Consider the following 13,819-nt stretch of genomic DNA (forward strand, 5'->3'; position numbering starts at 1 on the left):
AATGCAGGAGGATGCACAGACGCGGCAACAAAAGTGGCCATGTTTTATCATACGAATACGTATGGTGCAGTACGGTACAGATATGTGCCATACAGAGACAACTATGTATATGGGAGGCATATGCACAAAGCATATCCTCCATGGTTTGATTTGTCCTTTTATTTCACATGCCACCTAGCCTTTCAAGAAATACAGACCATTCATCCCAAACATAAACAAATGCAAGGATGCATTTGGGGTATGATCTATATTTGCAGTGCTTGGCACATTGCACTAAACACAGTTTGTATAGGCTCAACAGTGTGCATTTATAACGAAGGTACACTATGTATGGATATTACTCAAGATGCTAATGTTTATAGTAGTGTTGCATCAGGATGCTAAAGTTTGTACAGGCTCAGCAGTGTTCCATCCTAATGTTCACAGCAAAGGTACACTATGTATGCATATGACTTAGGATGCATGGTCTCCTTGTCATAATGTCTCCAACATTCTCACGTCTATGTAGTCTCTCCTAACATATCCGAATCCTGCAAGCCTTGAAAATCCAGAAGTTATGGACTATGTTCTTGATAAGCATGTTTTGGAACAATTTTATGGATTCTACTACTCAAGTATTCCAACAAAGAGTCAAAAAGGCTATGGCACCATAAAATCATGCTACTTGGATTGTAACAGATGAGGGCTGTATGTATGTATTTATGCTTGTTTGTAACTCCCCAAGGTGCATATGGTAGGAATGTTACGTTTTAAAAATATATCAAATATGAGGTGATTGAGTAGATAGGCAATATGTTGTGCAATTGAGCCTACAAGTGGAACCTTATTTTTATTTTAAAATACATATTTGGGGTCTTGTCCATTGTAGAAATACGCTCTACATACACATGTATGTATGCGTGTATGTGTGTGTGTATGTATGTAACTTCCCAAGGTGCATATGGTAGGAATGTTACGTTTTAAAAATATATCAAATACGAGGTGATGAGTAGATAGGCAATATGGAGTGCAATCGAGCCTATAAGTGAAACCTTATTTTTATTTTTAAAATATCATTTATATTGAAAAATACATATTCAGGGTCTTGTCCAGAGTAGAATCACGCTCGTGACTTCTACATTGATGGCACACTTTAGAACGGCAAGTAAACATATTCCTTTTATTGTGGTCACATAACTAGGCCCAAAATTTGCCATGGACACAAGCTTCTTGCAAATGTGAAAGAGGGAAAGCCAAAAGTTACAAGGTTTCATTAAGTCTTAGTGTAAATTTTGAGGGGCTAGCAAAAGTCGTGGAATTGAAAAGAGGCATCACAAGAAGTTTTAGACAAACTTCCACCATCATTCCCGCTTTGTCAATTATGACATTGTGAGCTTGTGTAAAGAAGGGACTTGATATCTAGCTAGATGTGATTGTGGGCAAGGGGTTATTGCCCCTAGCGGTTGGGGTCGACAATCCCCTACCCCTGACTGGCATACATCCAATAGGCTAGTTTCATACCAATTCCTCTATTTATCTTTCTATCATTTAATAGAATTTTCCTGCATTGCATCATACAAGGACCCATTGCTGTATCTAGAAGGATTCCAATGGTTTTTTTTTCTTCTTATTTGGTAATCAATAGCTATTCATACCCTTCACTCTAACTCTGAAGAATCGTTCAATCCAATCTTTCACCTTAGGTTTGGTCAATTCTGCGTCGACTCTCAAGTAGAAGATCATGATGTTGAACAATATGGAGAGAAAGAAGAGGAAGGAGCCCCCTTGCTCACATGGGAAAAGGTTCGAAACTTCTTGTGGCATAGATGATGCATGTGAAGTATCAAGCATGTAGGCCCCTTGCCCCCAATTGTAACTAGCTAGGTGTGCAGTTCCTCCTTAGTAGAAGTTCATGCAGTTAAACACTATGGTTGAAAAAGAGGGAAAAGAGCCATTTTTCCCATGTGGGAAAATGCCCAACAACTTTTGTGCTTGCATAATGCCCATCGGAATTCCCATGGAGATTAAAAGTTGGCCCATTACACCACGGGGATTGAAAGTTCTACAACAAAACATCCTCATGCTGTAATATAAGTTGTCCCTTTTTGATATTTACAAGTAGTTGCCTACTAAAAAAGCTGTGAACATCCCTCAAATATCCATCACAAAAATTGTACCTCTCATAGATTGCTACCTCATCTAAAGTCTCATCAATAGGGCAATGGATAATAGTCTCTTTTTGTAGTAGCATTTAGGGGTTTGAACCCACACAATTTTCCATCCTCTAGTGTGACACTTGAATGACATTAAGGGTCACCTGCTGTGAATATTCCACGTGATAAATACATCCCACCTTCAATATTTTATACACTTTCACTTTGAACACCTTTTCTCGCTCATTTGTTAGAGGCGGTCATTTGCATACAAGTTTAGCTCCTTGCCTTGACTCTAAATGCAATGGATTGCATTGAAACCCTCAGACCTCTCCATAGGAGGCGACTAATACATTAAAATACTAAGCATTCTTGCCAAGCACGGCGTGTGGGATGCGTCTCGTGTGAACCCACGCTACTTTTCAAATTGTGAGGGAAACGCCTATGGCGATGCCACGTGGATGGCCACTCTGGCGAAGTTACGATTGTGCTTCTCCAACAAGCCTCGAGTAAGACTCCTCTCCCATTTCAATAACATAATCACCTTACAGGTCCATGAACATCGCCATCGCCATCGCCATCGCCATCAGGAAAAAATACCTCTTGGGTGGAAACCTGCAACAGCACAATTAGGCTGTCTCTGCTCACAACATGCCGAGGAAGAAACGGAGAGAAAGCCAAAGCCGAAGCCAAAGCCAAAGCCACAGCCAGAGGTTCTCGCAGGCGACCTTCACCCGAGACATGGCTACCCAGATGCAGCCCGCAACGCAGATTCAGACTCAAACCTCTCCGACCTTGCCCCTCCATACGGTCCCCGTCACGCTGTCCCTCCCTCACCATGCCCACCACGACACTCAGATCCTCATCGATGGCGGCACCCTTACAGCTCTCAATGATGTTGAAGGAGTGACTGGCGACACGCAGTTGCTGCAGGATGACGATGGCCACGATATTCAGGATGATGGCCACTCATCATTTGTCAACACAGCACAGGATGCTGCTCTTAATGACGTGAATAGAAGAATATCACAGAAGGCCCTTAATGATGAGAATAGAAGAACATCACGGGATGTGGTCTCGATTATGCAGGATGCTGCGCTTATTGACGTGAATGGAAGGACATCACAGAATGCTGTTACAGATCATGTGGGTCCCACACTCATCGATGCTACTGAATCACAGAAAAAAGGTGAAATTGAGGATGCTGACCAGAATACGGTGAATGATTCGGATGCTACCACGCAGGAAGGCAATGGTCCAGAAGACGCAGAAGATCCTGAAACCTGTGCAGAATCCAGGGGGGTAGACGAGCATATAAGACAGCACGAAGGTTATTCATAGACTTCAGCCACTTTCAGTATATAAAAAGACAAACATGTATTAGTTTTTCATTTAACTGTGATTCCCAGAATCAGATTAAAAAGTCACTGTACAAAACAGTTCAACGGTGACAAGTCACAGAAAAAGTTGTGTAAAATTGTTTGATATTCAGAGAAATGATGTTGACTTATGGTAAAGGCTTATTGCATAGAAGGTGTTGATCTAACTCAGGAAGACTTTGGAATGATGCATTGATTATGCTAAAGGCTTATTGCATAGAAGGTGTTGATCTAACTTAGGAAGACTTGGAATGATGCATTGATTATGCTACCAAGCAGTTGATCAGGCTTGGGAAGACTTCGGGATGGTGCATCCTCCCTGTTTATAGATTTCCTAGGCAGTAGCCATTATGTCCCCTTACATTTCTCACTTTGGTTCCCTCCAATATCAGTATCCATCTTCTTGTTGTTGCTTAGAGGCTGTGGCTTGGACAAGGTTAGAAGTTTTGACATAAGGGCTCCTTTATGAACATTGCAGAGTCTTTATGGACATTTGTACTATACCAACTCTCAATTCTACATAGGCACGACTCCTCAGGGATGGTTTTGGAACATCTTCACAATGCAAGAGCTCAGTTGCAAGGTTAACTGTAAGAACCTTACGTTTTATGCTTTCAAAAGCATGTTGAGATTGTAGGTGACCCCATCAAGGGTGGATTGTAGGAGGCATCAAGGTTTGGTGCATTAAGGTATAAATGCTCATTAGCTGAAATCAACGCTCATTAACTGAAATCAACTGTAGACATGGCCAGTTGACTACCCTACCTTGTGGACCATATTGTTAGCGACATAGTTACCAGGAATGGGGAACGGGACCCCCTGGAACAGGGGGAACGCCCAAAGTGAGGGAACGGTATATATATATATATATATATATATAGAGAGAGAGAGAGAGAGAGAGAGAGAGAGAGAGAGAGAGAGAGAGAGAGAGAGAGAGAGAGATAGATAGATAGAGAGAGAGAGAGAGAGAGAGAGAGAGAGAGAGAGAGAGAGAGAGAGAGAGAGAGAGAGACATAATAATCAAGTTTCAACAATAATAAAGATTCAAAACATTGTAACCAGCAATGGATTGTCGCATTCATAATTCAACATTGTAATCAACAATGTTGCATAAGTCCAACTGGCAACAAGTGTGCATTGCAAAAACACAAAATATGCACTAAACTTTAAAGCCTAAATAGTAAAGATCCAAGTTACAAGAGCTCCAATTTCCAAGTCAATACTCTAAAGTTCCAAAAGGCTAGCTACTAAGTGCTCTGATTCATAGATGGCTCCACTGTGCCTGAATGCTCATCCTGCTGAACAACATCCTGCCCATCATCATCATCACCATCATCATCATTGTCATCTTTTTTCCAACATATAAAAGAATCAGCCTTTGCAACTGATGTACGAGCTAGCAAGCGAAGATTGGAGCTCACATAAACTAGGTCATTCGTCTTCATTGTACCAAGACGATTTCTCTTCTTTGAGTGAATGTGATTGAATGAGCTCCATAGTTGCTCTAAACAAGAAGAGCTAATTGTTTAGCTAAGAATACGAGTAGCCAAACTCTGCAACTCTGGAGCTTTTGCCCCGTAGTCCTCCCACCATAAAGCAGCCCCAATATTTGTCCTGTTCTCTAGTGCATCCTCTGTACCAAACATCCCTAATGTTTGCCGATATACAGAGAGTTGATTTTTAATTTTGCGTTGCATTTCATGGTTGGGATAAAGCCTTGCAAGCAATGTGTTCCAAGCCTTGACCACCTCAAGGTCTCTTTCTTGCATCTTTCCTTGAAACTTAGGATCAAGCACATATGCTGTAGCATGCATAGGAGAGTCATACTCATTCCATCTGTTGATGCATAACTCCTTGATCTGCTCATACCTATCTGCATTTGGTTCCAAACTCTCCAACCTCTCAATCATGCGATCCATACCTTCATAGATCTTCCCAATGCATGGATCCATGCCATTTGCAAGTCTCAACATGTGCATAATAGGATCAACCATTTGGTTGGTGCGATTAACCTCATCCCAAAAATCTCTATCAGAAACATATGCATTACATAACATAGCAGTAGCAGTGGCAGCCCCAGTCCAATTTTCATACTCATCACTAGCAAATAGCTCCCTAATTGCACCTTTGCAATAGTGCAATCGACCAAGCATAAGAAAGTTATATGCAAATCGTGTATCCGAGTATTTAAGAAGTTCTTTGTCACTTCTCTTGCGAAACTCAGCATGCAAGTACTGATGATTACATATAAATGTGATAATCTTGTTGCCTTTCGCAACAAGAGATGCAATCCATGGCAAGTCCCCAATATCCTTCAACAAGTTATTCAAGCAATGCGCCATGTATGGACTAAAGGTGATATGTGGATACATTGCCATTAAAATGTTTCCTGCTGCCTTGTTTGTAGGTTCACCATTTGCCACAAACTGCACTACATTTTCTGCCCCAACAGCCTGCACTGCCTCGCACCACTCGGATGCCAATACATTTACACTCTTTCCAGTTTCTGAAGCATCATGACTACCAATGAAGTATACATCTCCACGAGAATATGCAACAACACCATGTATGGACCTATGGCGTGTGTCACTCCATCCATCTGCTATCAATGTCACTCCATTTCTTGCCCATTGATTGCGAATATTTGCTGTTGCAATCTCTATGGCTACTTTCTCCTTTTGAAGCAATGTAGTCTTGATAGTTTCTGATGAAGGGGGCTTATATGTGGGTCCATACTCTGCAATCTTTGTCACCATATTTAAAAAATAAGGTGACCTGGCTGATTTGAATGCAATATGGTCATGGTAAAAAAAGCGTGCCACTGCTATATCTGTTTCCTCTTTTTTCTTTGGTTCCCATTAAGTGTGCAATGAACTCTGTTTAACACCACGACTTGTTGCCATTGATGGCCCACGAGAAGGCTGCGTAGCCACTAATCCTGGTGGTCTTCTGCATGAAGCACCATGCCCTGCTGGCCTTGGAGTCCATGTTGTTGGATCCACTGCTATATTTGGCGTCCTCCTGGCATGTGAATTCCCCATAGAAGTGGCTATGCGGTGAAGTAACTTCTGCCTTTTCTCAATTGATACATTGATGCAAAAACGCATCTCTTTCCCCTCCTCATGTAGAAGATGGGCTCTCACTTTATCAGCCCCACTAGTGCGAGCATAAGGGCAAAGTTTGCATTTCCAAGGGCGAGCCCCTCCACCTCTTGATGGCACCCCTGCATCTACCTCATCCCACCATGACCAAGTAGTGCTTCGACTTTGTCTAGTTGTTGACGAAGTACCTGTTGAGGATGATGAAGATCCCATAGATGTCAATGCTGCCATCTATATAGAAGTGACAAATGATCAGTAAACTTCAATGAAATTACAGAAATTTGCAGCCAACATTTCAACATCCATGCGTCAAAGTTCAATGAAATTGCAAAAATTTCAACCAAAGTTGAAAGTCCAATGAAATTGCAGAAGGCCAAAATTTCAACATGTGTATCGAGAATCTAGATTCCTCGGACCTCACCTAATCGCGGGCGGGAGTCAGGCCAAGCAATCAATAGAGGACCGAGGTGTACCGTGTGCCGCACGCGACGTAGGCGGGAGAGGCAGGTGGGAGAGTCAGGTGGGCAGAAGTAGGCACGCCCACGGCCTTTGCGAGGTAGGTGTGGCAGGGGGAGTAGCCTGCAGGCGAGTGAAGCGGGAGTAGGCGTAGGAGCAGGAGTAGGAGCAGGAGCGGGAGCGGGAGCGGGAGCAGGCGGAGCGGGAGCAGGCGGGAGTGTGGAGAAGCGGGCGACAGGCGGGCGACTCTCCACGCAGGCGACAGGCGGGCGACTAGCAGGAGCGGGCGACAAGCGGAACGTGGAGAAGCAGGCGGGCGACGCGCAGGCGGGAGAGTAGCGGGCGACAATAGGCGGGAGTAGCGGGCTGCCGACTTAAAAAAAAAATAAAATTAAAAATCACCTTGGCTAGAACGGCTGTTCCAAACAGGGAATGGCCAGGGAACGGGAGGAAACATTTCTCCAGCGTTTCCTGGGCTCGTACCTCCCGGAACGTGTTAATCCGTTCCTATGCGCCAGAACGGGTGTTCCCTGTCTCTATGGTTAGCGATGTACATATCATGGCTGTATGGGCACGCTATTTGAGTGCATTTCGTTTCTGAAATGGCGGCTGACCTGTTTATTGTTTGTATGATTTCAGCCTATATAAAAGTTGCCTCTCTTCCATCTTGCATTCATTCATACTTGCACACTACATCTTGATGGAGAGAGGGAGATTGGTAGCACTCTGTTGATTGCCTACAATCCGTGTGTTTCCAGAGCTCATTGTCTTTGGGTTCATGTGTTCTTGTTGTTTTGTTCAGTCCTTTGTGTTTGTAGCAGCTCCATCTCTTTGCTTCTATTGCTCCACATTTTTCTAACATGGTATCTGAGCCCAAGCATCTTGGTTGTGATTCCGAATGTGAGGGAGGACATGATCGAAGCTCAGCACAGAAAACCAGTAGACAGTAGAGAGTGAAGCACGGCATCCAATGCGATAGACTGAAAGAGTGTAAATTGAAAGTGCAAGGTACAACCCTTAAACCTTAGGGTTGTAGGGGGGTGTTCACACCTGAACACGGGAAGTGCCTGTAAGTGTATCATAAGCACACACGAAATAATACCATAAGTTTGGGGGAAAATGTTAGCAGTCATGTTTGTCATGCCTTGTCATCTCCTGCCTGTGAGCCTCAGTCTGAGTTAGACGAGGACATTAGGAGCTCTGACATGTCTGTCATGTGTTATGATGGGGGAGGCTAGTCACTCTTGATTGGCTGTCTTAGGATGTGTATTTCTTTTTGGCCTCTTTTAGTGGGCAGCCATTGGCTGCCCGGCCACTTTTTTGGTCATTGATGTGGGGCGCCCATTTTAGGGCATTTTTAGGGTTTGCGCACATTTTAGGGTTAGGGTTAGGGTTTGTCCTTTTGCCTATTTATAGGCAGCCCTCCTCCCCACTTGATCACTTGTCTTCTTGCAGATTCCGACACTCCTTCTCCCCCGTGGTGGTGGTGCCATTATCATTAGCCTGATCTGGTGCCCTCACTGACGCTGTGGGCTGCGTGCAGGGACTGATCAGTCTCCTTTCGCCTTCCTATTTGTATTAAGCATTTATTCAGTCAATGCAGATTTCTCTTCCTTATTTTCTGCTTTCTCTCTCTCTCTCTCTCTCTCTCTCTCTCCCGCCGTGTTCGTATTCCCTCTTCCGCAGCGCACTCTCATAGAAAAAACCTCTCCTACCGAGAGTAAAAAGTGCCCCCGTGTCCTACTAATCACTGGCACTCCTATGTGAGCGTAGGCGTAAGTGAGGCGTGAGTGAAATACCCAACAATTCCGTCAGTATTTTCTGATTGGTTGTGATGCTGTTAGTATTTTCTGATTGTTTTTTCAAGTCTGATCACTCTTTTTGATTGTTACAATCATTGCATTCTGCTGCTCTCTTGATCGTGCTGGCCTGGGTGCCTCATTAGACAGCTGGGCATTACAGCTGTTGGGTGGCCTGTTTACCTTGCATTTTCAGTGCTGAACTGTGTGTTTTCACTGCTAGATCTTGAGTTTTCTTCAGCCCTGCCATTGTCTATGCTGAACAGAACATTTTCATATTTTGTACAGTCAGTTTCCCTTTTTTTTTTCTCCCTTGAAGGGAGACACTGCCTGTGTTTTTCTCGTTTTTGTGCTTTCAGCTTGATTTACACATCAGAGGGAAGGTCTACATGTGTTGATTGTTGTGCCTACATTCACTACAATCACTTTTCATATTGTTCCTCTCTCTTATCCTTAATTTGATCTGGTTTCTCTTGCTTGAACTGCCATGGTGACGTGTATTTTTAATGCTTAGCTTTGGCATTATTAAGTTTTGCACATTTGAGGTGCACATGTGAAGTGAAAGTTAGTCAAGGCATGGTGACAAGTCCAAAACCTAAGTTATGTATTGGGGGACATTGGCAAAAGTTGTGTAAGTTATGATGGATAGGTATTTGTGGGTGCCTCGTGTTAGCTACGGCCTAGAGCATTAAAAGGGCCTTTGAAATGACTTGTGGTGTCTTGTGGCTTGTTCAAAAATTGAAGTTTTGAGCCATCAATCATTAATTTTCCAGTAGGTGACAAAATTGGAGAGGTCCTTGGTTGTAGGCGAGCATGTTGAGAGACCACTTCTTTAGTTATTCACTTGAGTTAGGGTTTTGCATTGATAGCCCCAAAAAGCGCTTGTGCCCTCAATTTTGGGCATTTTTCAATGGGCGCCCACACAGTGGTGTGCCACCCTAGACTCGCCAAGGCCTATATATAGGCCACCTCTCCCCTCATTTACACACCATCATTCCACATTCATTCCTTCAATCGTTCTCCATCACTCTCCTTTCGTCATTCTAATACCCTTCTCTCTTTGGCCACTCCTACTTATACCCCTATCAGAGGACATTGTAGCTTGTGGTTACCATCCACCATTTCCACTTGGTGTTTTACTGCGGCATTTTATGCTATGTTCTATTGCGGCGTTCTATTGCTGTGTTTTAGTGCTACATTCTAGTGCAATGTTCTACTGCTGTGTTTACATTCTACTACAACGTTCTATTGCCGTGTTCTACTATGGCATTCTACTGCCGTGTTCTATCGCTCCATTCTATTGCGGGGTCCTACCATTGCGTTTTGTAGCCTGGCCCACTTCCTAGCTGTTAGAGAGATCACAGCCAGGCAGGTTTCAGCCTGGTGCAGTCCAGTCGGACTGCATGCAGTCGGACTGCACAGTCGGACTGCCACGTGGCAGTCCGACCTGCAGCAGGCAGTCGGCTGCATTTAATGCAGCCGACTGGGCATTTCTGGCGCCCTATTTCCAGGCAGTTGTCGGCTATTTATACCCGACGTTCCCAGCAGTCTACACACACTTCTCTGACGCAGATTACAGACCGGTGACGCGCAGATTCTGTCTCTGTTCACAGATTTCAGACAGCAGACAGTGCAGACTGCAGCGGACTTCGAGGTGGACAGCAGGTTGCATCGTCGAGGTGGAGACACGCAGTCCAGCGCACTGCGCCCGTGTATATATCTGCATATCTTTGTATTCAGCATTCTATATACAGCAGATCTTCATCGTCCACTGTCTCTTTCTCTCCCTTCTCTCTCTGCGTTCTCTCTCTCTGAGTCCTACGCTTCCGCACCGCTGCACTCTGACATGGTATCAGAGCAGTGTTTGAGGGCTGATTGAGCGCAGAATCAACCTGAAGAGGAGTTTCCATCGCGACACAAATTTGCGTTTTTTGCGTTTAAGGGCAGACAGGAGGGCTGCGCCTTGGAACAAGGCTGAAACAAGTGTGGGCGCACAGGAAAGGAGTACAGGTGGTGGATTTGCTGCTGTTTACTGCTGTTTGACGCGGAGGAAGTTTGAGTTTTCAGCCTACAAGTGCAGGTTCTGCTTTTTCATCGCCTCCGGCGGGTGAAGAAGGATCAGGACGCGGAAGAGCCTTAGCAGGCTGAGTTTTCCCAGTCAGAGGGGGCTGCTTTTGCGTTTGTGAAGGCATTGCAGGTGAAGATGTCTATAGAGATGGACTTGGAGTTCCAGGCGATTATGGACCGGAAGGTGCCTGTCTTACCGGCTCTTCCTACAGATCAGAAGCTCGATGGCGACAACTACCGCATTTGGCGAGTCATGATGTTGGCCATTCTTGAGTCCTATGATTTGGCGGAGTTGGTACAGGAGGAGATTGACCGGCCCTCGGTAAGAGATGAGTCCAAACTCTCTTCCGATGCTCGTGCGGAGTTGGCCAAGGCCCAGTCTCATTGGGACAAACTGAATGCCAGGATTCGATCCTTTCTTTTTTTATCATGCACTACAGCTGTGATCGCTCACATCGAGCACTTGACGGTGGCTCGGGAGATATGGCTGGAGCTTGATCAGATGTACAATCGGATGACCCTAATGAAGCGGGTTTCTTTGGAGGTACAGATGCGGACCTTGTCCGTAAATAAGTCTTCTTCGCTAAGGGAACACATTAACAAGCTAAGGCAGCTACAGATGCAGGTTCAGAATGCGGGGAAGCCGATTTCCTCCGAAGACATGGCGATCACACTACTGTCCCAGTTGCCGCCACGATTCGGTACATTTTACTCTGCCCTCATTGCTTCTGGGCGAGAGTCTACTCTTCGGTGGGAAGAGTTGGTTCCTATGGTCTTGGACCAAGAGGAACAGTGGACAGAATGTTTCCAAGACGGAGGCGTTGACAGGTCAAGCCTCTCAGAAGAAGGGGAAGGACCAAAAGAAGAAGAAGGGGGATAACAAGTCCAAGAAGGACAAGGACAAAGACTCCACATGCCATATTTGTGGAAAGACTGGCCATTGGAAGAAGGATTGCCCTGACAAAGACACGAAGGACACCAAGAAGAAGGAGCCCAACTCTCCCCTGGATCTCCAAGAACGGGATGCTCCTCACCCGTTGAAGTAGCCGGAACCTCCACAAACCGCACATCACGGCTAGTGTACACATCCCGCTTGACGGGATCATACAGTCGGTAGCCTTGGGACTGGGAGCTGTAGCCAACAAATACCTGTTTTCGGGAAGCTGCTTCAAATTTATCACGGTGAGCCTTGGGAATGTGAGCATAGACATCACACCCAAAGACCCGAAAGTAAGAAACATCTGGCTTCGTCCCAAAATAAGCCTCAAATGGAGTCATCCCTTCCACGGCCGAAGTAGGGGATTCGATTAAGGATGTGGACTGCAGTAGCCACAGCCTCGGCCCACAGAACCTGAGGGGTCTGTCGGTGCTCCATCATGGTGCGCGCCATCTCGATCACACTGCGGTTCTTCCGTTCAAGAATACCATTTTCTTGAGGAGTATTGGTATTGGCAAACTCCTGGTGAATTCCTCTATCTGCACAAAACCGAGCAAACTCATTAGACACAAATTCACCTCCCTTGTCGGATCGCAAGGTCTTCAACTTCCGGCCTGATCGGTTCTCCTCAAAGAGAAGCCAATCCTTGAAGTGCGAGAAAACTTCTGACTTTAGTGCCAAAAAGTAGGCCCATGTCATCCTGCTATAGTCATCCACGATCAGCATGAAGTGCGAGATGAGTCCTCATAGGGCCACATAGATCCGTAGATACTAGCTCCATCGGTGAAGTAGACCGCCGTGAAGCTGTGTGGGGAATGGCATCCCTATGCTGCTTCCCCCGAATGCAGGAGACACATGGCTGCTGGCTCACCACTATATCCGGCAACCCTCGAACAAGCTGTCCACGTGACGCCCGTGCCTTTTGATTATGATTCTGTTTCTGACACAGAGTCTTTTGTTCCACCGGACACCTCTACGGAGTTACCACCGGTGGATATTCCAGAGTCTTCTGCTGATGGAGAACGACGAGGGGAGGTTTGGCCTCCTCCTCGCTGGGCCCGTGACACACTCCGTGATTCAGGGATCGAGGGGGTTCCTGAGGAGTGGGGACCGCAGGATGGTCCGCGGCGTTCACGGAGGCACCAGGCACATTCTACGGAGCTTGTTTGCTCCAACTATTGTTTGATGTCCCGTGTTATGCAGGATCGAGAGCCCACCTCCGTGAAGGAGGCTTTACAGTCCGCCCCATGGAAGCAAGCTATGGAAGCTGAGTTGGAGGCTATTGAGAGGAATGGCACTTGGTCACTCGTGCCACGCCCCCCGAAGAAGAAGGTGATTGGAGTCAAGTGGGTCTTCAAGACCAAATATCTCAGTGATGGTACTTTGGATAAGCACAAGGCTCGCCTTGTTGCTAAAGGTTTTGCACAGCGCCCAGGGATTGTCTGTCATGACACTTTTGCCCCCACAGCTCATATGGCGACCATTAGAGCTGTTCTTGCTTTGGCTGGCCATAGGAGATGGCCTGTTTATCAGTTGGATGTGAAGTCGGCCTTCCTGAATGGTGATTTGAAGGAGGAGATCTATGTTGAGCAGCCTCCTGGCTTTGGTTCTTCAGATGGGAAAGTCTACAGGTTGAAGAAGGCCTTGTATGGCCTCAAGCAGGCCCCGCGTGCATGGAACGAGAAGATTGATTCGTTCCTCCAGTCTCAGTTGGGATATCGGCGGTCCAAGGCCGATCCGCAGCTGTATGTACACACTTCCGAGGATGGTTGTGTGTTGTTTGTCTTATATGTTGATGATTTGATTGTCACAGGTGACGCTGCACAGCAGGTCCAGGAGACGAAGTCAGCTTTACATTGGACGTTCGAGATGATGGATTTGGGTCTACTCCATTTCTTTTTGGGCCATGAGATTTATCAGGCAGAGATATGTACAGGAGCTCTTGGTG

At 45.7% G+C, this 13,819-nt stretch overlaps 1 protein-coding gene across 3 annotated transcripts in view; it reads left to right on the plus strand.

Moving 5' to 3' along the window:
* The first annotated feature begins 2,650 nt into the window (after window positions 1–2,650).
* Window positions 2,651–13,819, plus strand: part of LOC148016302 (uncharacterized) — a 48,488-nt gene continuing 37,319 nt past the window's right edge. For all 3 annotated transcript variants that reach the window (XM_087664377.1, XM_087664379.1, XM_087664378.1), the window contains exon 1: window positions 2,651–3,462. In XM_087664377.1, the coding sequence (XP_087520503.1) occupies window positions 2,784–3,462 (679 nt within the window). In that variant the 5' untranslated portion in view covers window positions 2,651–2,783. The remainder of the gene's footprint in view (window positions 3,463–13,819) is intronic.

This window comes from Lygodium microphyllum, chromosome 23 (assembly GCF_053477565.2).
Source record: "Lygodium microphyllum isolate KBCC chromosome 23, Lygodium_microphyllum_v1.1.10, whole genome shotgun sequence".
Classification (NCBI taxonomy): Eukaryota; Viridiplantae; Streptophyta; class Polypodiopsida; order Schizaeales; family Lygodiaceae; genus Lygodium; species Lygodium microphyllum.